General features: G+C 35.0%; 2 protein-coding genes across 2 annotated transcripts in view; both read left to right on the top strand.

The window, feature by feature from the left end:
- Positions 1 to 12,678, top strand: part of LOC129001420 (uncharacterized) — a 30,942-nt gene extending 18,264 nt beyond the window's left edge. Inside the window, exons 11-13 of the mRNA XM_054428682.1 lie at positions 7,928 to 8,187; positions 10,646 to 10,789; positions 11,626 to 12,678. Coding sequence (XP_054284657.1) covers positions 7,928 to 8,187; positions 10,646 to 10,789; positions 11,626 to 11,763 — 542 coding nt within the window. The 3' untranslated portion in view covers positions 11,764 to 12,678. The remainder of the gene's footprint in view (positions 1 to 7,927; positions 8,188 to 10,645; positions 10,790 to 11,625) is intronic.
- A 1,895-nt stretch (positions 12,679 to 14,573) lies between these two features.
- On the top strand, positions 14,574 to 20,700 carry LOC128999988 (G-patch domain and KOW motifs-containing protein-like). The gene is made up of 2 exons (XM_054426816.1): positions 14,574 to 16,354; positions 20,453 to 20,700. The coding sequence occupies exon 1, from the start codon at positions 14,788 to 14,790 to the stop codon at positions 16,330 to 16,332; it is 1,545 nt and encodes a 514-aa protein (XP_054282791.1). The 5' UTR covers positions 14,574 to 14,787; the 3' UTR covers positions 16,333 to 16,354; positions 20,453 to 20,700.
- The last annotated feature ends 4,967 nt before the right edge of the window (positions 20,701 to 25,667 follow it).

The following is a 25,667-nucleotide window of genomic DNA, read 5'->3' as shown; positions in this document are numbered from 1 at the left end:
ACATCTGGCATATTTGTACAGCAGTTGTAGCAAACAGGGTCTTCCTACTGTGTGAGTGCTATAGTATGTGATGGCGAGGGGGGAAGGAGAGCGGAGCGGGACGACGAATAGAATTTTCTCTAGACACCAGCGATTTGTAGGGTCACCACTTGAGTTTAAGATTGAATTTATCCTCTGTTTCTTACTTCTCTGTGGCTTAGTTAGTTGACAATTTCAGTGCCGGTACACAACACAGGATCAACAGTTGGAGAGGGATTGATTAAAGTATAACTAACATGTGTTCTAAAATCAAAATGTAAAAAAAAAATACGGCTTATAAGAAAAAGAAAGGCACAACAAGTAGTTAGCAATCTACCAACATAATTTGAGAAAGATGAGCTTAAGCCTTGGTTTTAAGAATTTTGGGGTGGATAGGATAAACAGCTGGCTTACCCATATTGCAAATAATCTTCTATAATATTAAAACGAAACAGGGTATTTTTATTTCACGATTCTGAATCAACCACTTGACGGATTTTCATGATTTTTCTGTTGAAAGAAAGATAATTTTGAGAACTAGGGAATGTCAAAGCCATAATTTTAGTTTAGGGTTTCAGTTTTTTAGAAATTAAGTTTTAATTTTTAAAAAGTCTAGCAGCCGACGCTAGCAATTTAAAGTATTTTCAATGCTGGTTTAACTAACAGCTGGTTTATAACTGTCATTGAAATGTTTATGTTACGAGTTGTTTGTTTACAAAAATATTGTTCGTTGGTGTTTGCCTACATACTATTTCACTTTAAAATGTAGGTAGTTTTCCCCTACCGTGAAGGATCTGCGTTATCAGGAAATGTGTTATTTTGAACTAGACATCTCAAACACTTGCGTTTAATCAAGTTTTGTCGTAAATGCAATCCGTGTAAGTATTTAGTTTATGCATTGCGAATTTCAACTCATATTTGTGAAGTATTTTTTCAGCAGTTTATCGCTTAATTGTTTAAGATATAAGTGGTTTACGTGTCGATACTTCTTTATCTTTATGTTTGAATGTGAGTATATCGGCATACTAAAATTTTGGTTAGTAATGAAAGCGTCAATCGGTGTAGTAGGTCTCTATAAAACTGTCAAATAAACTGCAGCAGAAACCAAAGTCGACTCATACCATACCAACTATCCCTGTAGTACTGATGATTCAGAAACTTGGGCACTGACCAAAGAACCGAAAAACCTTAATGCTGGGTTAGATAATAAAAGTGCAGAGAAAATATACAGACCAGTTCAAGATTACGGCCCGGAGGTCGAAATAAAAAAGAACAGAGAGCTAAGAGAAATGTGTTAACAACCAAATATAGGGATGCTTTCCAGAAGTAGGTACAGCTTGGATGGACAGGCTCTGCATAAACTTTTAAAAAGTATATTCCAAGGAGTACCACACAATAGACGGGAAATATCAAGTTATGAAATGCGTCCTCAGACTGGGATCTAAAGTTTGAAGAGGCAGGTGATAGAAGAGAATCCTCATAAAAGTTTCAGTGGTCACGGAGGTAAGATAAGGTACGGTAAGTACATAAGTAGTACAGTATGCAATTAGAGGTGGGATGCAGCTACTCTACTCCGGTAAAATTATCGGATTTAAAATGCATATCGCCATATTTTAGGTCTATATTTGAATGGAATAAATAGGTGGTCACGTTACATTTGTTTATAAGGTGATCATCCCCATTAAAACTGCCAGAATTTGTGTCTATGCGTGTAAACTAGATGTTCTGAATTATTCCGTTTTAGTTGACAACTTAATTCCCGTACGTAGGACAGGCCACCAGCTCGTTTATAAATAAAAAACTTTTAAAACAAAACGTTTTTAAATGCACTGAAAAGTAGAAAATAATTTATAAATATGTGGAGAGTATAAATACTTGTAAGATTTAAAACAAAAAACGTAGGGTGCATGCAATAGATATTACTTTCTCCCCCTATACCATAGTATATGGAGAAAGTATTGTTTTCGTCAAAATTTTCGAGTTTGAGTTTTGAGTGGATATATTCGTTTTGGGTCCCCCTGGACCCAAAAAAGTGGTTTTCGAAGTGCTGTCTGTGTGTGTGTGTGTGTGTGTGTGTCTGTGTGTCTGTGTGTGTGTCTGTGTGTCTGGATGTGTACAGAGCTAGGGACTACACCTGTGGTCCGATTTCGATGAAATTTGGTATGTAGGTTCTATTCCATGGTACCTCCAGGCGTTTTTTTCATTTTTTTGAAATTTTGATTTTTAATGGGGATTTTCCCATAAAAACCCATAAAAAACCGGAAAAATCAAATTTTCTAAAAAATGGCCCGAACGATTTTGATAAAAATTTAGTATGTTGTAGCCCTTTAAATTCTGAACAAAATGGTACAAATTCCATTTCTCTAAAAATTACGGTTCAAAAGTTATGGTAAATTATGTTATTTTCCCATAAAAACCCCGTAAAATAACGAAAAATAGGATTTTAGAAAAAAAATCCGGTTTTAATTTAACATAGTATGTTATGGTCCTCAGAGTTTTGATAGTTTTTTCATAAAAAAAAATTATTTTTTTTATGGGAATTTTCCCATAAAACCCCATAAAATAACGGAAAAATAGAATTTACCCAAAACGGCCCTAACAATTTTGATAAAAATTTGATATGTTATAGTCCTTTATATTCAAAACAAAATTGTACAAATCCCATTTCTGTAAAAATTACGGTTCAAAAGTTATTGTAAATTATGTTATTTTCCCATAAAAAACCCCATAAAATAACGGAAAAATCTGATTTTCACAAAACTGGCCCAAACGATTTTGAAAAAATTTTGTATGTAGTCCTTTAAATTCTGAACAAGATTATACTAATCCCAATTCCGTATATTTACTCTCACCGCTTACACAATATGATAAAGGTTGTTGACAAACTTATGGGAGAAAGTATGTGTCAGAATGCTGATACCGTTTATTTACAATTACCTTCACCTATTGAACTAATGTATTATAATCAATTGCATGCACCCCACGTTTTTCGTTTTAAATCTGAAAAGTATTTATACTCTCCACATATTTATAAATTATTTTCTACTTTTTAGTGCATTTAAAAAAGTTTTGTTTTAAAAAAGTTTTTTATTTATAAATTATTTTCTACTTTTAGCGAATTTCTCATATAGGGAATAAGCTATTACCGTAGTACTCATGGTAAGACCTGGACCCGAGACCGATCTAATTTTTCATTTTGAGGTCCCTAGATGCCAAAAACACCATCCGTTCAAAATCATATATATATATATATGTGTCCGTTAGCGCAATAACTCGAGCAAAAATGATCCGATTTTGATGAAATTTGGTACAAACGTGTAAACCTACGTTTATTCGAACGAGTTCGCGATCCAGCATAATCGGACCATGGGAACGGGGGATTATGGGGTAAAAATGGGTTTTTCCCATTTTTGAACCTAAAAACAAAAAAAATTGTGATTTCTTTCTAAAACGTTTTGTAGAGCTTAAAAAAAGAAATAATTTAGTATATTGAAGCGCTGTTGTATGCCTAACGGTCACGGAGAAAATTCAAAAATAGTGTAATTAAAAATTCCAGGGCTGTGCGAATAGTTCAAAAAACGAATCGAATCCGAATCTTTTTAGAGATTCGATTCGGATTCGAGAACGAATCTACTGTTTCTAACTGGATTCGGATTCGGAATCGATATTCAAATTTACTGGTAAGAGATCCGGGTTCGGATTCGATATTCGAATTTCTTGGAAATAGATCCGAGTTGGGATCCGATATTCAAATTTACTAGATTCTGATTGAATATAATTTTCAATATAATTTTTTAGACACTAAAAAACTACTTGTGCACTCCGATTTGCTGTTGACTGGTTCATGTTAGGAACCTGACCAACTTGGTGTTAGGTTTTAGGCACATTAGTGTAGGTCGCATTTGAACCCTATCTTGGCTATCAGTAAACTTAACCTCACAGTGTTAGTTGTTACTTGTAATAGTAATGCAGACATAGGCTTGTGTGGAGGATTAACACCAAGGTGTATAATAGGCTGGGCCTATGTTTTAGACTACACAAATTGGTAGTCCATCACTTTTAGCGAGTAACTTAGGCCTAGGTGGTATGCCTAACTTATGCCAACTTAACCTATTTCAAAACTTCAAATAGGTAGGCCTAAATTTTATAACTTTTTTTTTTGGCCCATTTCAAGAATTTTTTTAAGCAATTCCCTAAGTTATTTCAGCCCCAGAAAATGTGGTCTAAAAATGTGAAAATTGGTACTGCTGACTTTCCTCGGTTTTGGATTCGACTCTGAACAGGTTTAAATATTCGGATTCGATAACAGCTTTAAATTTCAGATTCGGATTCGATCCAGGTTCGATAATGGCTGTAAATTTGAGATTCGGATTCGACCCAGATTCGACTCGGGATTAATTAAAATATTCGGATTCGATCCGGATTCGATAAAATCTGTACAGCTATGATTCGGATTCGGATTCGAACCAAAATTTCTGGATTCGCACAGCCCTGAAAAATTCCCATGTTATTCTTATGGAGAAAATGAAAATTGTTGCAGTTTACTTGTTTATGGGTATATATTGATAAAATTTGGCAAATTTATTTATTTCATCCTATACTATTGATGTATGGTCAAAAAACACTTTTTACCTTCCCCGTAGCAGCAAACCTAAGCACTTGTTAAATCTAATGTTATTTAAATAGGGAATAATATGTCTTATTTATGGAAATATTTTAGTAAAAATGTAATCAGACAAGTTGAAATTCGCTTAGTCTGCAGGTTTGCTGCGGCGGGGGTATTTAGTTTTTAATGTGTGTGGATCTCTATTTCAAACATCTATATCAGATTAAGACAGAGACATGTGAGAAATCTAAGTTTTATTTGAGTTTCTTTTCATATAATTATGTATTAGATTGAATGTATGGCCTACCTACTAACTATAAATATATTAATCTATTTAATTTATTGTTTACTTTATAGAATACTAAATAAATAACAATTTATGTAATTAACAAACACCTTTATATATGCAATCAGATTGTTTATCTTTATTTTGAAATGTTTGTATAAAGAATCTCTCTCATGTACCTGTTAACCCAGGGGCGGTTCCAGGGCTGAGTTTCGGGGGGGGCCACCGGGGGGTCTGGGGGGTATGGAATACCCCCCTGGCAGACAGGGGGGTCCGGAAATTTTTTAAAATTATGTGCTGAAATTAGCGTTTTTAAAGCTATTTTGAGACCCTAGCTTTAAGATTTAAAAAAATGTAACATTCGAGGTTGTTGCCTTATTAAGAATAATTGTGGAATTTCATGAACATTTCTTCAGCAACAAAGTGCAAACAGTCAAACTCGAACCTAGTTTTAGGTTAGGTTTATTGATACAATTCAAGAAAAGTGTATAGTAATACTGTAGTATAGGCATGAATTTGGTTATATGCAATAAAACTTCTTGACCACCTGGTGCCGACTTGGGCAGGGATATACGGAGGGCGCATATAGTGGTTCCAGTGAACTCATCAGGCATGTTGAACCGTATACAAGCTAACACACAAAAAAAAAACTTCCCATCCAATGTTAAAATGTGAAGCTTGTTCTAAGGTGTAGTACTTGTATGTCATACCAGAGTGTCTCGTGTCGACTAAATAGCCTACCTAGCGTAGGCAAGTAGTGTCATTTGCCCGTTTTCGGGGATATCTCTAGCCCTGGTTTTCGGGTGCCTTTGCAAGCTCTTAGTTTTATCATAGACGAGCAAAAAATCCACGTAGGCCTAAAACACTCTCTAATACAGTTGGCTGATCTACTTGTATAGATGAGAAGTCTAATAGTTTTATACAATGTAAAGCCGTGTAATTAATTGGTTTGTGTCATTGAGTAAATCAACGTGTTCAAGAGATTTTGGGCTTTATGAAAAACTATACAAGTTGGCCTTTATAATCTATTCCTCTTTATCTACCTCTAACTTTGCACATAGTTGTCCTAGACTAGGACGACTATGTGCGGTCCTTGTTAATTTTTTGAGGTTATGTACACAGATTTAATAGGCTACTTTAAAAATATCCTTAAATGCATATGAGAGCTCAATAATTACAATTGTATTGCGTTGAAAACAAACCTCTGCAAAATGCTTGTAAGGTATCAGCTTAAAAACATTTTTTTCAGGCTTGGCTAATTTAGGAAATTGAAATTGTAGGTTCAATATGGCGCCCATGGTCCATTGAATAAGAATTTACCGACAGACACCTATAATCTATTAAAGTTGTGCTTACGATACTTCATTATTACTTCTCAAATACTGACGAAGAACCCATAAATAACCAATCACAATGCAAGGGTATAAAATCAACTAGTGACAACGTAGCATAAATTCAAATTCCATAGATGTTCAGTTCACTCTCACTGCTGCTCTACTCAGTGTCTACTCGCTAGTCGCAGTGTTGTAGTGTTGTAGTCGGCTGGTCGCTACTACTACCACAGCAGTGCTGCTACCAGTGCTAGCAGTGCTATTGGCTACTCGTCACCATCGATATATAACTACTATATATCGATGCTCGTCACCTGGCGTGATGGTGATGAGTCATCGATGTGTACTACGTGCCTGCCTAAAAACATTACCCGTTTAACTACGAACTGGCGGCACCGCGCACCTGTGGCGAATGTGTGTGGCCCAGGCTAGTACAACTTGAGTACGACGATGACTATCGCGCTCTCACTCCCATACTATTTTCCGCGTAAACGCCAGCTCCGCCTTACCTGTGCTACCTATTCTTGTCCTAATGAATACATCTGTACTTGATAGCCTACTCACATAAAAAACTTTAAAAATAAATTATTATGGTTGGAGTTTAAGTTTGTTTATCTACATTCTCGGGGGGGGGGGGGGGCATGGCCCCCTCTCTGGAACCGCCCTTGTGTTAACCTTCACTCTTCGAACTGTCAAATTTAAGTATTTACAGCTGACTTAAATTAATTGATGTATTTACATTCTTTCAAAATGTAAACATGTGAAATTTGGAATCCCATGGGGCGTAGCCCAAGGGAAATATGAAAATTGAATGATATAATATTGCATTGTCATCCATTTGTGAGCTATGTTTCAAATTTCAAGTCTCTAGCTCATCAGGAACTTTGTTTAAAATTGATATCAAAATTTGTAGGAAAGCTAGCTAATAAAAACAAGCCCATGGGGCGTAGCCCAAGGGAAATATGAAAATAAAATGATATAATATTGCATTGTCATCCCTTTTTGAGCTATGTTTCAAGTTTCAAGTCTCTAGCTCATCGGGAAGTATCAAAATTTGCAAGAAAGCGAGTTAACAAAAACAAGCCCATGGGGCGTAGCCCAAGGGAAATATGAAAATTAAATTATAAAATATTGCATTGTCTTCCATTTGTGAGCTATGTTTCAAGTTTCAAGTCTCTAGCTCATTGGGAAGTTAGTATAAAATCAAAATGGATTGCAAAATTTGTACCGGACAAGGAAGCAAGCTAATAAAAACGTTTTAAAATAGCTACAAGTACAGTCCACAACAGCTTGTTAGCCTTTTCTATTGTAAGTCTTTACCAGGTTCTAGATTCTATATTATATGTGTTAATTTGTAATTTTTGCGAGTAAGTGAAGCCTGCTGATCAGAAGAATTCTTAATAATCAATATTAACTAGGTATTTGTTTTGAAAATTTACAATAGGTTCAACAATTCCTCTACAAAGGTGTTGCATTCTACTGTGTTGTGCCTTAAATTAATCTCTTGCATTCATAGCAAAGATTAAGAATAAAATATTGGTTTTATTGCCTATCTAATTCATTTTTTGTAAGCTCCACATAGTTGTTTCCCGTGAAACATGTTTAGAAGATTCTGACAGAATGCCCTGTCAAGATTGTAAAAAATTAGCTCTAATTGCTTCAACAGTCTTGTCCTTATCTGTTCAGCCTCCTTCACCTGTGCTCGACGTCCGTGGCGTGAAGGTCAAGCAAAGACATCATTCACCTACCTACTACTAGATCCTCGGGTCTCACACAACCTGCCTGCGCGTGCGGCCACTGACCCTACCCTCACACACACACTCTGGGGAGAGTTCCTGCGTAGCGTGTTCTACGTGGGGAAGGGGAAGAGATCTCGTCCATACTCTCATCTGTACCAAGCGGTGGCTGCATGGCAGCAGAAGGAGTACAAGGGCTCTTGTAAAAAGGTGAGTTAATAATAATGACTTTCCATTTCAAAGGAACGGGGCAAAAGTCATTACTGACCTAATTTCGAGACAAAGGTTGTAGTCAGAAAATTAAAGACAATCTTGCCAAGGTCATGGAATACGATTGAGTTATCTTAAGATATATGGCTGCGATTGTAGGAGACCATCATGTCTCCGTAATTGCTGAAGATGCTCCAGGGTGTCTACCAGTCGGGAATTCCGGGAAATTCGGGAAAAAGTCGGGGATTTTGAAAGGTCGGGAAAAGTCGTGAAAAAGTCATGAATTTCGGCCGAAAGTCGGGAATAATCTAACCTTTCAAAATTAGGGATGAACGGGTCTCAAAACTTTAAAAAAATGTTCTGGATCTCTTATTCCTGATCATTGGGACGGGATTACATTTGAGGGGTAGGGGATGAAAGGAAAATGCATCGGAATTCCAATTCGATTCAGTGATGATCAAAATAACGATTTGAATCATGGGCATTCAGTGTCCATAATATACGTTTTTGAACCAGCATCCATACGTTATGGAATCAGTATCTATACGGTATTGAATCAGTATCCATATACGTTATTGAATCATTATCCAAATAGCTTTTTGAATCAGTGTCTATATGTCATTGAATCAGCATCCATATATACGTAGTTGACTGTTACATTGATAATGTTACTTTGACTATCAGTATCCATATAACTCATTGACATTATTCAAATGATTTACATTAATTATATAAGCTATTCATTGAGATGAGACATTGCTTAGCCATACAAGTTATTACCATCCAAGTACATGGCATACACTGAGACATTGCTTAGCCATACAGGTTATTGCCATCCAAGTACATGGCATACACTGAGACATTGCTTAGCCATACAGGTTATTGCCATCCAAGTACATGGCATACACTGAGACATTGCTTAGCCATACAGGTTATTGCCATCCAAGTACATGGCATACACTGAGACATTGCTTAGCCATACAAGTTATTACCATCCAAGTACATGGCATACACTGAGACATTGCTTAGCCATACAGGTTATTGCCATCCAAGTACATGGCATACACTGAGACATTGCTTGACCATACAGGTTATTGCCATCCAAGTACATGGCATACACTGAGACATTGCTTAGCCATACAGGTTATTGCCATCCAAGTACATGGCATACACTGAGACATTGCTTGACCATACAGGTTATTGCCATCCAAGTACATGGCATACACTGAGACATTGCTTAGCCATACAGGTTATTGCCATCCAAGTACATGGCATACACTGAGACATTGCTTGACCATACAGGTTATTGCCATCCAAGTACATGGCATACACTGAGACATTGCTTAGCCATACAGGTTATTGCCATCCAAGTACATGGCATACACTGAGACATTGCTTGACCATACAGGTTATTGCCATCCAAGTACATGGCATACACTGAGACATTGCTTAGCCATACAGGTTATTGCCATCCAAGTACATGGCATACACTGAGACATTGCTTAGCCATACAGGTTATTGCCATCCAAGTACATGGCATACACTGAGACATTGCTTGACCATACAGGTTATTGCCATCCAAGTACTTGGCATACACTGAGACATTGCTTCGCCATACAAGAAGTTATGTATACCTTGTAGTTCTGATTCTATCCTCTTATTTTATCAATGTAAACCTATTGAAAGATTTAGTATTTAAATCTTACAAAGGTTTTTATTTGTTTACACCCAAACATATCTTTATTTATAAAATGAATAAAATAAAATAGGTAACATACTTAACAACATGATGCTGCAAGTAAAAATTATGAAATAGGCAAGAAGCTCACTGATATTTCCAGAAATACTGGTTCTTCTAATGTATGATTGAAAACAGATATTTCACTCCACTGAGAAGTATGAATAGAAAAATTCCACGTTGCTTCGAATCGAGTTACATCAACATTTTTTTAAATCGAATCGTTGCTTTGAGTTGAAATGTTTTGCTGCTTCACACACCCCTACATTTAATACGGGATTTTCTTGGCATGTGATACGTTTCGATCGTCAGTGATTTCCCTGGGTCGTAAGTGACAACATATGTTGACGAAGGTACCGTGACCGCGAGACGGAAAAAGGTGTAGTAACATGGAGAATGGACCGCGTTTTTGGTCGGGATTTATATAAAAATGGTAATGAAAAGTCGGGAAAAAGTCGGGAATTCCATTTGAGAAATCTGGTAGACACCCTGTGCTCATAATTTTGCAGCGAGTACAGAAGATTGCTTATTACCTTCCTTGAGAATTAGGGCTGCACTCTGAGTTTTGACCAATGTGTACATTCGCCTTTAACAATCTTAAGAGGTGAAATTTACAAATTTGTACACTAAGATAAAACCAATCACAAAATTGTAACAGGTTTTTAGGTTAGTCATAAGATAACAAATTGTAAATTGGCCTGATTAGCCCACTTTTTACAGATTCAACGAATCTTAGACATTTGGAGGTCCGGAGATGGTGTGATCTGTCTTCATATTTTCTTGAACGTAATTCCTGTAGAGGCCTTCACTCGTGAAGCTGCTATGATCTGTGCCCTGACGCTCCCACAGCTCACCAACGAACAGGTGAGGATTGATGTTTTAGTTGTTGGAAAACATAATAAATATCTGGAATCATTAAAATCCATTGCCATAGGCCCAGAACTGCATTAATGACAATGGGTTTTACAGTTACCAGTCAGCAGTTCAATATTGGTAAGACCCAAATAACTCAATAACTTATTCGGCAAAATTGACAATAGGCCTACAAATTAGCCAAGCAAGAATACTGTAACATGTTGAAACTAAAACTAAATACATGATGACTTAATGTCTTAAATCAAATATAATATAACAATAAAACTAAAATTTATTGAGACTGTCCGTTAGCAACATAATTTATGATTGGTCACTGTAGTGCCATTTTCTCATAATATAAGTGAGGAATTTAAAGTGTTATTAGCAGGCATTCTGTGTCTGATATTGACTTTGTTTGATGGGGAAGAGCATTGAAAAGTTTAAAAGCAGTGAGATATTTTTAAAATAAGCTAGTTGAATGTGATTGTATTCATATAAGGTATTAAGAGCAGATTTATATGAGTGGGTGGTTAGTCTGAAAATGAGAAAGATTTTACTCTAAAAAGTTATTTACTCTCACATTTACGTAAGTAAAAATTAAAATGTCTGATGATCTAACACATCCTACAACACGGGTCTTAGGTGAGGTCATTGATAATTCTAAATAGCATAAAAAACAGTAGAGTCAAATTAAAAATTCAATGTCTGATGGCCACCATTGGTTCTGTTCTGCACTACAAATTTATAAATTATATTACTTACTTTTGAACACATTCTTTTCCCTAATCTAAGTCTGAAGATCTTTGAAATCTTTACATCTCTTTATCTAGCCTCATTGTTTGTAGGTTGGGAAGTTCTACGGTTCAGCCGCAAGTTGGAATGAGAGACTCAAACGTCGGCTTGGCTGTGTTTTGTTGCATCGAGCGTTTAAAGTTTTCTTGGCGGAAGGCGAGAGACAACTTCGACCAGCTGATATAGACTAAGACTTTATTAGAACCTAAGGCATTCATCTTTTACTACCATTAGTTTTTACAGTAAAATAAGAAGAAGTTATCTAAAAAAATGTGAACAGCCATGATGTTTTTGCAAATTGGAAATATAGAGAAGCTTACAATTTTTAGAGGTGAAACAAACTACACCTACACATTCATAAAAACGTTTTAGGAATATGAATGGTGACACCATGAGTAATATTACCTAATTCTTCGTCTGGTTTTCCTAACTATGAAACATTATACTAGTTTCTATACTTTTTTGGATAATTTTAGTTGAAATATGCAATTTGATGGGTGCATTTTCAGTTTTGGTTCCCATCGGTTTTGTGTAAAATAAAGTGGTCTCCACCCAGAAACAGTTAATTACATTATCAAACCTTGACAAAATTGAAATATTTGTAAAGCTTTTCTACTTACGACACCTATTAAAAATTAAGGGTTTTTATAGTAACTAGTAAACATAAAATTGTAGCCCTATAGCGTTTAATAGATGTCAAACATTCTAGTGAATAATTATAGTCAAAAGATTTAATCTCCGCTCAGTATTATGTTGAACTATTGAATAGTTTTTAAGACTGATATCAAACTATGAAAATAGTTTAACTGTCTCTTAGTTTAAAGTTAGGATTTTTTCGTGCTAACACGTCATGGATGCCATACAGAAAGTTAACGATGAAAATTGAGGTTAATTTGTTAAGCTAGAGGAATTAATTAAAGGTTCTTAGTTCTCTAGTTGCATTTTAAAAGAAATTGCTAAGTTCTTTCCTCTTTAGTTTTCTTCCTTTATGGTCTTGACTCTCTATAGTTTACTATATACGTTTGAACTAAGAGTACAGTAACTGTTATTTGCCCATTCATTACCTTTGATAGCTACTTAAATGCTATAGATATATTTATATATAAAAAAGACTATTATATTTATATTGTTGAGATTTCAGATTCTTTATATCTGAGTTATATTCTGTAAGTATTTGTGACCAAAGACATCTTTCAAATACATGAAGCTTTGAATCTACTTGTTGATTATTTAACCAAACCCCCCCTCCCATTTCAAAATAAAGGTATCAGCAATCTGACACACACTTTCTCCCATTAGCTTGTCAACAACCTTTATCATGGGTAAGCAATGGGAATAACTATATGATATTTTATAGAGAACATCACAAATTTGCAATAACTATTGTACCATAGTTTTTACAGCAATGATAGCTTGCACTATTTTGTTTAGAATTATAAGGACGATAACATACTAATTTGAATCAAAGTTGGCTTTTCCCGAGAATATGGTTTTTGTTATTTTCTGAATTTTTAATGAGAAGATAACATAAGCTACAATAACTTTTGAACCGTAATTTGTACAGCAATGGGAATTATACAATTTTGTTCAGAATTTAAAGGAATATACTTACTTAATCTGTATCAAAAACGTTCAGGCCATTTCTGAGGAAATTGGATTTTTCCGTTATTTTATGGGAAAATCACCATTCAAATCAAAATGAAAAAAAACCATGGAGATACCATGGATTAGTACCTACATGCCAAATTTCATCAAAATCGGTCCCTAGGTGGGGTCTCCAGCTCTGGTACACATCCACATACAGACATCACTTCGGGGGTCCCAGAAGGGATATTTATATTTCCACTCAAACTCGAAAATTTTGACAAAAACAATACTTTCTCCATATACTATGTTATAGAGGGAGAAAGTCAAAATGATTGTGATATGGAGTCTTCAGTGCTTATGGTATCTGAGCTCACCTAATCATCTGTGTGATCTCAAGTAAAATCTGTCACCTCTGCTGAAAAAGCAAACAAGAAAGAAAGAACAGTCAGTAGGTACTACAGATTTTTTTAAAGGTTTGAATCTGGACCCAACTAACCGTATGACGATTTGTGATTCTAATAAATAATATGGCCCTGGCTAAAAAAAAACCCAGCAGAAGCAAACTATATTAGTACTGTACTGTAGGTATTCACGCTACAGAAGGAGAAGGTACCTCCCTCGAAATTTTACTACTGAGTATGTCAGTCAATAATAGTGTAAATGATTATATACTGGTGTACTTGTGTTAAAATACACACCCTGCAAGTGCTATCGTTGGCTTAGAGTTGATTGATTGTCGTTGATTAATTTAGAACCTGCAATTTATTTGAACCTCTGACTGACTCTAAATCAGAATACGACTTTTGCATTGTTATGTGCTGTTAAATTGGGAGAAGTTACTACAAGTTAAAATACCTACAGTCTAATATCTTTACCAACCTAACATTCTTAACATTGTTCGTTTCTCTACTCATTTGTAGGTGTAGCCTAAACAAGAAAAACATTACTTTATGTGTTTTTTTTTATTAATTTAAGATAAAATTATATTAGATTTATAACACATTGACAACCAAATAAATAATTTATATAGGTATTCTTTTCTTTTCTGTTGCTAGAGCGTAATATGGTAATATGTTTTGTAGCTTAATCAAACCGAACCAAATCAAAAAACGCCTAACATCCAACGTTCAGTGATTAACCCACTGAGCTCAGTGGATTAACCTCAGTAAAAAAAAAAAAACAATTAAACAATACTGCATCTGACATACAGTAGTTCAGGTTCAGGATAGAAAAACCCCCATACCTGTAAATAAAATCGAACAACGTGGTTGCATGGTCGTACGCAAACTAGCCTTCCAAAGCGAATTTATTATTCATCCGATCCGATTCTTTCCATCCAGTCATTCCACTCCAGTCAGTGAATCCGTGTTTTGTTTTTGTTTTGGTGGCTTGGTTTCTTGCTTGGTTATTTGTTATTTGGTTATCTTGTTGTTTGTTTGTGATTTGTGGTGATACATTGACCATTGACATAACCTTTCGCTATTGTCAAAATTATCATTAAAATGTGGTTATATTAGGGTTTTTAATTGTATCGGAATGTTTGCTAACAATTATTAATAGCTTAAATTTAGATAGGCCTATTTAAGGTGATCAAGTAGGCCTACATAGGCCCTACTATAAATTCAATTATGAGTGATCTGGGTAAGAAAATATCATTTGGTTTTAGTAAGCTTGCCAAAAAGACAGCTATTGTCCCCACTAATTTAAATAAGAACAAACAAGATGATGAAGTCAATAAAGTAGAGTTTATCGATTGCCTGGAAGGAAAATCTATCAAATTGAGGGATCCAGTAAAAGAAGAAACTGGACCATTAGTTATTCCACTTACAAGACCGAAGAGAGACAACAAATCAATTCAAGAGGTAGGCCTGGATGTCAATAAAGTTAATGGAAAAAGCTTAGATAAAGAGATTGAAAACATTTCTGTGACACCATCCAGTGAAAAGGATAATCAAGAAACTGTGGGTGTTGATAAATCTAAAGATATATGTTCTAACGATGTTCAAAATAAACAAGAAACTTTAGACGAAATTGCAGCTAGAGAAATACTTGAAGAATTAAATCGAAAGAAGTCAGAAGATGAGGAGAGACGTGTTTTCAGTGTTCCTTTGACAAGTAATGCACCTTCAGGAGAGAAAGAATCAACTTTAGAAGATTATGACAATGTCCCTGTTAATGATTTTGGATTGGCTATGCTTAGAGGTATGGGCTGGGCCCCTGGAAAGGGTATTGGGAAGAATGAAAAACTTGTTGCTCCCACTTTGCCTACCCTTCGTCCTAAAGGAATGGGTTTAGGGGCGGACAAAATTATAAAATCAGCTGAAAAGAAAAGTTCAAACGAAGATTTAAAAATGGTTAAAGGTAGTTTTATTCGTATAATAGCTGGACACGATAAAGATGCGTATGGTCAAATAGAGGGGCTGGATGATGAATCTGGAAGATTGATCGTAAAACTTGCCTTAAAAAATACTACTGTCTCTTTGAATGAATTCATGGTTCAGTTGGTTGATTCAAATGAGTTTAAGAAAAATTCAAAAGTGATAAATGTTAGTAAATATGAAGAATATAAAAAAGACGAAGCCAAAATAGAAATGAAATCACATGATAGCAAACGTGCCAAAGTAATAATATCAATAGAAAATAAATCTTCTAAATCTGAGAGTAAAAATAAATCTTCTGGAATGACCCGTTCAAGTTCATGTGAAAGTGAAGAGTATAGTAAAGTGAAAGTTTCTTCTAATAAGCATTCAACTGACAAGTATAAGCAAAGTCAAAGTAGACGTTCAAGGAGTCCTCATGACAGAAGTAGACTAAAAGGAAAATCACACGACTCATCCAAATATAAAGTTAGCTCAAACCACCCTATCAAAATTTCAACTGATGAGGTTAAAAAACACAGGTCTTATTCATCAGATAGTTCCAGCAGTGCTAGTAGTTACAGGCAATCCTACAAACAGAAATCCAGTTCGTCCAAGCGGAAAAGTTCAGCTAGAGATAGATCTCTGAGTAGACAGAGGTCTAGTTCCAACTCATCTACTTCTGATAGTTCAGCGCATTATGCGAGAAAGAAGGCTACCAAGCATAAAAAGAAAAAGTCAAATTCACATAAATACCGATCAAGAAGTAGGTCTCGTTCACCAAGAAAACAAAAACATAAAAAAGGAAAAAGATAGGCTAGTGCTACGGACTCTTAAGGTTTGTATTCTATTGCTGATTAGGTCTATAGTTTTTAACCCTCCGAGTGTTATTTGTCGATGCTTCGACACATAACACACTTTGTGTAATGTTTTGTGTCGATGCATCGACTCACAAACACTGTTTACGGCGAAGGCTCTATGACTGACAAAATCGGATTGAACTGGATCGAGTTAGGTAGGCCTACTATCGTTTTATTTGTCAGATTCAGAGCTTTCTCCGGAGGTCTGTCTCTAAGCGCTTTTCATTTTAGTTCCGAAAATATTTTAGCAGACAGCTGACGTGCGTATTTGTAAACAGCTTGGTTAACCTCGCACCGATGACTGATGTGTTTTATTACGTTTATCATTGTTTTAGTGTTAAAAATCAAAAGTAGTGATATACGTGGTGCATTATAAGAAGATTTAAGTGATTTTGAAGGGCTGGTTGATGATCCTGAAGAAATAGGTAGTGATATTGATGTAAATTATCAGCCAGATTCCTAGCTATGGTTAGGCTATGCATTCTTAGCTAAACGCTATATACTGAAGTCTGTTTTTTGCCCATAACTTATTTATTTGCAAATCTACTTCCTTATATTATTATATATTTGTAATCCTTATAAAATTTAGAACAAAGTGGCTACGGTATTTTTAAATATTTATAGGCCTATAATTTATACAATTTCATTGAGCGCAAACTTATTTTTTTTGAAAATTTTCCAAAATATTCTTTTTTTACCTAAAAAATTATTTTTTTGAAACAAATGTTCCTTATGATTTATGTTTAATATTGAAGCCCATGATTTTCCAAACAAAATGGTATATAGAACAGTATAATTAACATTGTTTTCAAGCTTCTCAGATCCGTTTTAATAAAACCTTGCAAATGAGCAAAAAATAGGCAGACATTAAGGCCAAAACAAGGGACACTCGGAGGGTTAACAATATAAGTTAGCTTAGGTTATTTTTGGAACACTTACAAAATTGAACCAAAGCAGTCTGGGATTTTTAAATGCAGATTTTGTAGGTAGGCCCAGGTAGCCTACTAACCCTATTTAACCTAGAGGCCAAAATCAAGGCATGTGCAAAACCAATGGCAAAACACTAATTATACTTAAAATGGTTTACAATACTTGCATATAGTAATCCTTTGGTTGCTGATTTTGGCAACTAGTTTCAGTTCATTATTGAACCATCTTCAGGCCTCAAGATGTCAAATAATCACTTCATTCGAAGGTCGTTAATAACAGAGTTCAATAAATAAGACATATACAAAACACGATACACGGAACGTTTAAACAGAAACACATTGGAGGAGTTTGAAATATACAGAGCAGTTAAAGCTGACCATCAAAACGTTTTGAACGATAAACTCTCCTTTCAATCCAACTATATTTACAATACAGCTATTAGGATACTGGAGGGGAACAATGAATGAATGAACAAGCACCGGTGATAAGAAGACAGAGACAACGTCATAGACCACTTTGACCGCTAGTCTAGACTTTACCTCAGCCCGGTCACGATCGATTGTCAATGTCCCTTCGTGTTTTTTGTAATGTGCGTCCATTCCGTGTATCGTGTTTTGTATACGGTATGTCTTATTTATTGAACTCTGTTATTAACGACCTTCGAATGAAGTGATTATTTGACATCTTGAGGCCTGAAGATGGTTCAATAATGAACCGAAACTAGTTGCCAAAATCAGCAACAAAGGATTACTATATGCAGGTATTGTAAACCATTTTAAGTATAATACAGTAATCCAGAGGCTAAACAACTATTTTTCACTAATTATAATTATTAGACCTCTAGGCCTAGTTGTATGAGAACAGAAAAAGGTTGCTTTTCATGAGTCTTGAAATTGTTGTTCAAAAGATTTTTTTGTTAGAAAGTTAAAAAAGTTATGGAAAAGTGTTAACAAAGAGATAGAAAACATTAAAAAAAACCTTTTTTTGAAAATTTGTCAACAATTTTTCGTAATTTTTGAAATTCTTCTGAGATCTTGGGAAATCATTGTCCTCTTCGATTGCAGCAAAATCATGATCACCAAAGGAATATAGGCTAGCCTAAAATAATAATTAGGCTAAATTATCCTTAGACATGACAAAATTGTGAGCGTCCCCTGTGGTTGTGGTGAAATCTTCAGCTATTGCGAAGCAATTGTTAATGTTCTCGGACGAAATAGTGAGCATCTTGAACTATCGTTGAGACATAGACAGTGTTCCCTGCGGTTGCTGTAAAATCGTGAAGATCTCCCCCATTTGCGGGGACATCATCATCGTTATCCGTGTCTAAATGTAGTTGCAATTTCATATTGCGCATTCTTCACAGATGCATTCGGAGTTTGGGAATATGCCTATAAAAGCTTAGCTTGAATATCATACGTTATAACTCTATCAGATTATCAGCCAAAATCAAATTACTAATAGAAAAAAACATTCTTATAAAGACCCAAGTGAGCCCCTTCACAGGCCGAGGCCCCCGGAAACTGCAGTGTCCGCCGTTAGTGAAATACGGCCTGGTTCTGACCACTGAGTGAGTCATACTCACTTACAATTTATTTAAAGCTTCAAATCAAATAAATAAAGCATTTCCCTCTTTAAATGTCTGAGTAGGAGTAGAGACTGTTAACATAAAGAAAAATGAACTTAAGCCTAATGTTAGCTGTTACCTACTATTTACATAATTTGACAAATTAAGCTTTAGCTCTTTGATCGCAGGTCACATTTTGGTTTCAAATTTCCCTCCAAACTGGTCAAGATTGAGGTCCTAATGGTAGCACAGGTGTTCCTGTCATAATTTTTCAGTGTCGGTAGCGATTTTTATGATGATTCATTAGGTTTGCTAATTTACGAGGCATGTTTATTAAGTAAGTAACATTTTTAAATTTCTCCATTCCAGCGCTGCAATTGGCATTTTGGACATTTGTGGTGTGCAATGTGCATTTATTGGCAAGCCTGCGCCATTCACCTTAGGATTTGGCAACAATCGGCCGTGTTTACATCCGGTTTTGAGCATTCAAAATGATGTCGCCAATTGAGACTGCCGCCGACTGTGAAGTGCGTGTTGTAATTATAATTTTAAGTGCTTAGGGTGTGAAAGCCATTGAAATTCATCGACAGATAAGTGAAGTGTATGGCGAGAACATTATGAGTGACGGAATGGTACGCAAATGGGTAAGGGCATTTAAAGACGGCCGCACCAACGTTCTTGTTCATGATGAGCAACGCACTGGGCAGCCATCTGTCATTACTGATGAATTGGTGCGTAAAGTCGATGAAAAAGTTAGAGAGAACAGTTGGCTTATGATCTCATCATTATCTGAGGAGTTTCCTTTTCTCATAATGTGCTCGTCATACACTTCACTAATTTAATGATGAACTTCAATAGCTTTCACACCTTTAGCACTTAAAAATCTAACTACAGCGCTCACAGTTGGTGGCAGTCTCAATTGGCGGAACTATTTTTAATTCTCAAAACCGGATGTAAACATGGCTCATTGTTGCCAAATGTCTGGCGCAGACTTGCCAATAGATGCACATTCACAGCACAAATGGCCAAAATGCCAATCACAGTGCTGGAACGGAGATAATTAAAAACGGTACTTACTTAAAAAACATGCCTCATATGATTGAATAAGGTTGTTTATCCAGCCTAACCAAACCTAACCTTTAATGTGCCTAGTCCGGCAAAGTTACATACAACTGCAATTGGTTTTCCTTGATAATTGAGCTTTTAATAAAAGGTCCTGGCTAAAATAACTAGCCTAAGTGAGTATCAAAACCAATTGGGACCCCATTCATTTGACACACGCACACTTCTCTCCTCTTCGACTTAAAATACACAGACTGGTTGGCACCATATTATTTCAATCTAATCAAGTACCGAACCTTATTTGTTTGTATATTGAATAACTTATTTTTAATATGATTATTTACAAAGTACAATGTTGTAAAGTTAGTAGGAGACTGAACAAAACAGAATTTATTAATATTTTGGTATAAAGAAAGGAGAGTACCTATAAAATTGCCTGATTTGAACCTTTTTGAAATTGTTAATTTACTGCACTTATTTAGTCTATTGATGAACTAACGAAATATTTGGCTTGTTCTAGATACCATACTCTCATTGCAACAGGAATCAGGTGCGAGTCGTTGCTGCCCTTCTGATGAACCTCATCTTCAGAAGAACAGGTTTTTAAAGTAATGTAATGTACTAATGTACTTATTTATAATCTTACACAAAAATGAATGTATTTTACCTATTGCCTAGAATTGCATTTTATCTTGTTCTTTTAGAACATTTGATATAAAGTATGTTTTGTAAACACAATTATGTTAAAAATAAATAGTTCATGTATAATTTTTTATCACCTATGATTTTGATTTCTTTATTTCTGAAGGTAGCCTCCATAGATGTGAGGGGAGTGGCATAAAACTGTATGCATTGACTGTTTACATCCATCATTAAATAATATACCAAAAGAACATTTTAGCGAATTTCCCTATATAGAAGTAGCTATCACTGGAGGTCTCATGGTAATACATGGGCCCTGGATCGATTTACTTTTTCATTTTAATGTCCCCAGAGGCCAAAAACACCATTCATTAAAATTTTTATATATGTATATAGGCCTATGTCCGTGAACGTAATAACTTGAGTAATTTTTGTCCGATTTCTGTGAAATTCTGCTTGAAGGTGTAAGGCGGGATAAACTTGAACGAGTTTGCAAACCAGCATGATTGGACTTTGGGAACGGGGTGGGAAAATGGTTTTTCTCATTTTAGATTCTCAAAACCCAAAATTTCCCAATTTCTCTAGACATTTTTAAAGAGCTTAAAAAACAAATAATTTAGTATATCAAATCTTTATACCTACAACAGTTTATTAATATGTTTGCAAAACTTCATTATTTATAACACTCTTTCTGTTACTCTTTCAGGGAATAGGTTCTGCTAGCAGCTTTCTTACCATAAGTAGCCTACTGTTTCAGGTACAAATTCTACATATTTTGTTAGAAATACTGAATTAATTTATTGGATCAGTTTATTTTCAACATTTAGACCAAAACAAACACAATTTAAGTACCTCTTAGTCTTAAATTATTATTATCAGTGAAGGATAACCAATAAATACTCCCGCCGCAGCAAACCTGCCGACTAAGCGAATTTCCATTTGTCTGAATTGATTTTCAATTAAATTTATTTAAATAAAATTAGGTTTAACGAGTACCTAGGTTTGCTGCTACAAGGAAACTATTAAAGTGTATTTTTTTAGTAAAGTATTAATAGCTTAGTATAAAATAAATAAATTTGCCAAGCTTGATCCAAATATATCCATAAACAAGCAAACTACAACAGTTTACAATATTCTCCATAAGAATAACATGACAATTTTAAATTTAAAATTTTTTTGAATTCTTTCCCTTACCAATAACCGTACAAAAACACTTTGATATACTAAATTATTTGTTTTTTTAAGCTCTTTAAAAAGGTCTAGAGAGAAATTGGGAAATTTTGTGTTTTGAGGGTCAAAAATTAGAAAACCCATTTTTTACCCCATAAAACCTCCCGTAAATCCCCGTTCCCATGGTCCAATCATGCTGGTTCGCGAACTCATTCAAGTTTATCCCGCCTTACACCTTAAAAACAAATTTCATCAAAATCGGACAAAAATTACTCAAGTTATCGCGTTCACGGACATATATATATATATATATAAATCTATATATATATATATACAAATTTGAACGAATGGTGTTTTTGGCCTCTGGGGACATCAAAATGAAAAAGTAAGTCGGTCCCGGGCCTAAGTTTCCTACGGTAATAGCTACTTCCCTATAGGGAAATTCGCTAAAAAAAGTTAGGCTAAGGAAAGAATGTGTGAGTTTCCGGTGCAAGAAATCTGTAGATCAACAGTCGAATCGGTTGTAACCAGCTGATAAATTGACATTGAAGCATTCAACATCCAAAGACATAAAAATGATGATCACTGCAACAAATTTGAGCCTGACATAACAACTGTACTTTCCTTAACACGTTCGCTACTGCAATAGTACAAAATCTTTCATTCACATGGACCTGCGACGGCCGGTTTCTACCCCTAGACTGCTGTCGCATATATGCGACGGCTAGTCACATTAAAATAGACTGCCGTCGCATATTTGCGTCGGCGTTCTAATGTTATTATATCATTGTAACGGTCTAATTGAAGATACTGAATTCCCTGCAGTGGTCTACAGAGATGTCTGACGCACAACTGTGTCGCTTGGTCTGTGGATATGATGATTGGTGACGTCATCACTGGTGACGCAGTATGTATGCTGCATTATCCTATGTAGCTTTGATATTTGTTCAGTTATAAACTGTTCTTGAATAATCTGTTTTTTTTTTTACTTACTTTCACCTCAAAACACCAACAAAAATGAACCGTCGCATATATGCGACGTTCGGTCTATTTCAAGAAAACTATGATAATTTTCACTATTGTCTTCTCTGTAGACCGGGCGTCGCAAATATGCAACATTACACAAGGTTATAAAAAATACAAAAAAAACTAGAATAAATTATTTACAAACACGATTGTAGCGTATTACAATGTAAATGATCACTGTTTTACAGGTTTTCGCCCGTGGTCTGTGTGTACTGTTATCCAAGTGATAGCCGGTCTAAGTGTAAGATTCAAATGTATAGCTCGGTCTGTGGCAATGACCGCGGCGTCGCATATATGCGACGCTCAGTAGCGAACGTGTTAAGGGCTTCAACCCCCTTGTGTTCCACTTTCAAAGATTCACTGTTGCTGACAAACTTTCCTTAAAACGGTTCAAATACGAATTATAATCCATCAGCTGATCCATTAGTTGAAAATTTATCCACAGTCAGATTGTAAACAAAGAGACTAACAAAACAGTTTATGCAAAAGGCTTATAAATTACTTTTTTGATAGTTAAAACCTGTTTAGGACTTGAACCTGTTTGACTACTAGTGCTCAATGCAAGTGTAGTGGAATTGTAACTTTGTCCCAAAGATGGATCACTGATCACATTTCCATCAGTATTTTTACCATGTAGTGATTTCCTGAAGTCCAAGATTTTACTGTGAAAAATTTAAAAACCCCGCAATGTAAGATGCTTTAAATCAAACTTAAAAAGATAAAGTGTTCTTGGGGAATGGTTCCTTGGGGGAACAGTTTAAATATTTTTTGTCAAGAAATAATATTAATGGTTGCAAAGTTGAACACTCACTAAAAGCAATAATTCGTCAAAGAAGAAAATACTACGGGCAGGTAAGGAAGTTTTCTTTCCGAATTAGTTTTTACTTCAGAAGTGTTTATTCAAGTTAAGTTCAAAAGTTGTAGAGATGTTTAAATTTTCCATTTAATTTGTTTTAGTACCTACCCGATATTTTATCGTATGACTAACTCTTTAGTGTTATATTGTTGGATCAATATTCTTATAACCAATTACTTTAAATAACGAAGTATGCATGTTGTTAAGTACAGTTAAAAACTTACAATGTCAGCCCACTTAATAGATTTTGCTTAGACCAAACCATCATTAGAGCTTTGTATACTGAAGCATTGTTGTAATAAAGGTTTCGAAGAAAATTCCAAAAAAATTACCATAGAGGGCTCTGTCAAAAGTCCATGGCTGCTGAAAAACTTTAAATGGTTTTGAATGTGAATTGTACAGCTGATTCTTGGTAGAATTTTGAACTAAATTAAAAAGTAAACATGAGCTGAAAACGGTTGAAAAAAGGCTTGTTTATTTTGAGCGCCTTGGCTGGAAAAAATTAGGAAATGTTTTTTATAATAGTCATTACTAAAAATTTATTTTCAACTAGCTTTGTGCCCGTTCTACGCACGGGAATCTTATAATAGTCAGTTGAAACCTTCTTATATAAAGAACAGCAGTTGGTTTGCATATCATTTTCAGATAGGGTTTGCTGGTAAATCTATTATCTATAAACCTAATATAATGACATATAAAGAAAAAGCAAAACTTATACAGTAAGACATCAATTAAATTGAATACTACTGTAATAAATAAGGTGCAACACTAACGATAACTGATTTTTAAATAGTGATGTGTTGGTACGTAAAAATTATTCTTATTGATACCACCAGTTCTAAGGAAAAGTACAAGTAGCAAAAACCAACGTTTACAGTTAAGAACTATACGACCAATTAAGTGAGTAATGAAGTTCCGAGGTTATTGAACTCTCTTTTTTTTGGATTTTCTGTTAAAAAGTTATCGGAAATCAAAGTTATTTCCAATTAATTGCATTATTTGTAAACAACTTTTAATGTAAACATTTTGGTGACAGTTTGAACCAAATAACCTCATCCAAACAACTTTTTGTTATTTAATAAATGACGTACTCTCTAAAAGATGTTTGGCATATGTAGTTTATATTAGAAGGAAATATGAAACTATCACACAATATGTGTTTTTGAAAGTTTTTAATTAGATTTACTAAGTAAGGAAGGCCATGTATTCTAGGGAAAAGTAACGGTATCAAGGATCGTCGTCAAATAGGTTGTTATGAATAATTGGGTAGGCCTATGTACCCAAGATACAGTCTATGGGCCTATTGGCTGTATGGTACAGCGATAGCAGCACATAGCGGTGAGTAGAAACCGAAAGTGACACATTGGAAAAGCGAGTTTAGTATCATCCGTAAACCTCTGTTACAATCACCCACTGCAGTTATGATTTTTCACTTAACACTTTACACAACCGATATTGAAACACCATCAATGAGTGGATACCTAGTTAGTAAGCTATTGGCGACGATGATTTAATAAATGTAAGTTTCCCAGCCCTATACAACACTGTTTCAAGGTCTTTTTCCCGGTTATCAAAACTTCAGAGCAAACACAAAGAATCTCTAATTTCATTTTACACATTATTGAACTTGCGATTAATTAAATCCTTTATGTAAGGAAATTAGTTTTTAATCTCACTTGGTTTGGATTTTGCTTTCAAAACGTGATCGGAAATGTTTGCAGTATTTGTAAACAACATTTAATGGTAAACATATCAGTGACAACTATAAAAAATAATCTTTTCCTACAGTTACCTAACAATGTACATGTTCTCTCACTGATTTGAGAAAGCAAAGTGGCCAATTCGCTCATCAGTGAGACAATGTTAACATTGTCTCACTCAAATTACTTTGTCTCACTCCAGATTTGCAACGTGAAGATACGAAATAGTGAGCGCGTAACATGCAGGCAACGTCGTATGCGCGCGAAATACGTTGGCAGCACTGGCTGTAAATCAGCTGGTCAGCTGCTGTACTGTTGTATTTGTCACTTCACGTTATGTT

Source organism: Macrosteles quadrilineatus, unplaced genomic scaffold, assembly GCF_028750875.1.
Source record: "Macrosteles quadrilineatus isolate MER2022 unplaced genomic scaffold, UCM_ALF_1.0 Scaffold_8__2_contigs__length_117827958, whole genome shotgun sequence".
Classification (NCBI taxonomy): Eukaryota; Metazoa; Arthropoda; class Insecta; order Hemiptera; family Cicadellidae; genus Macrosteles; species Macrosteles quadrilineatus.
This window is presented reverse-complemented; position numbering and strand designations above follow the sequence as displayed.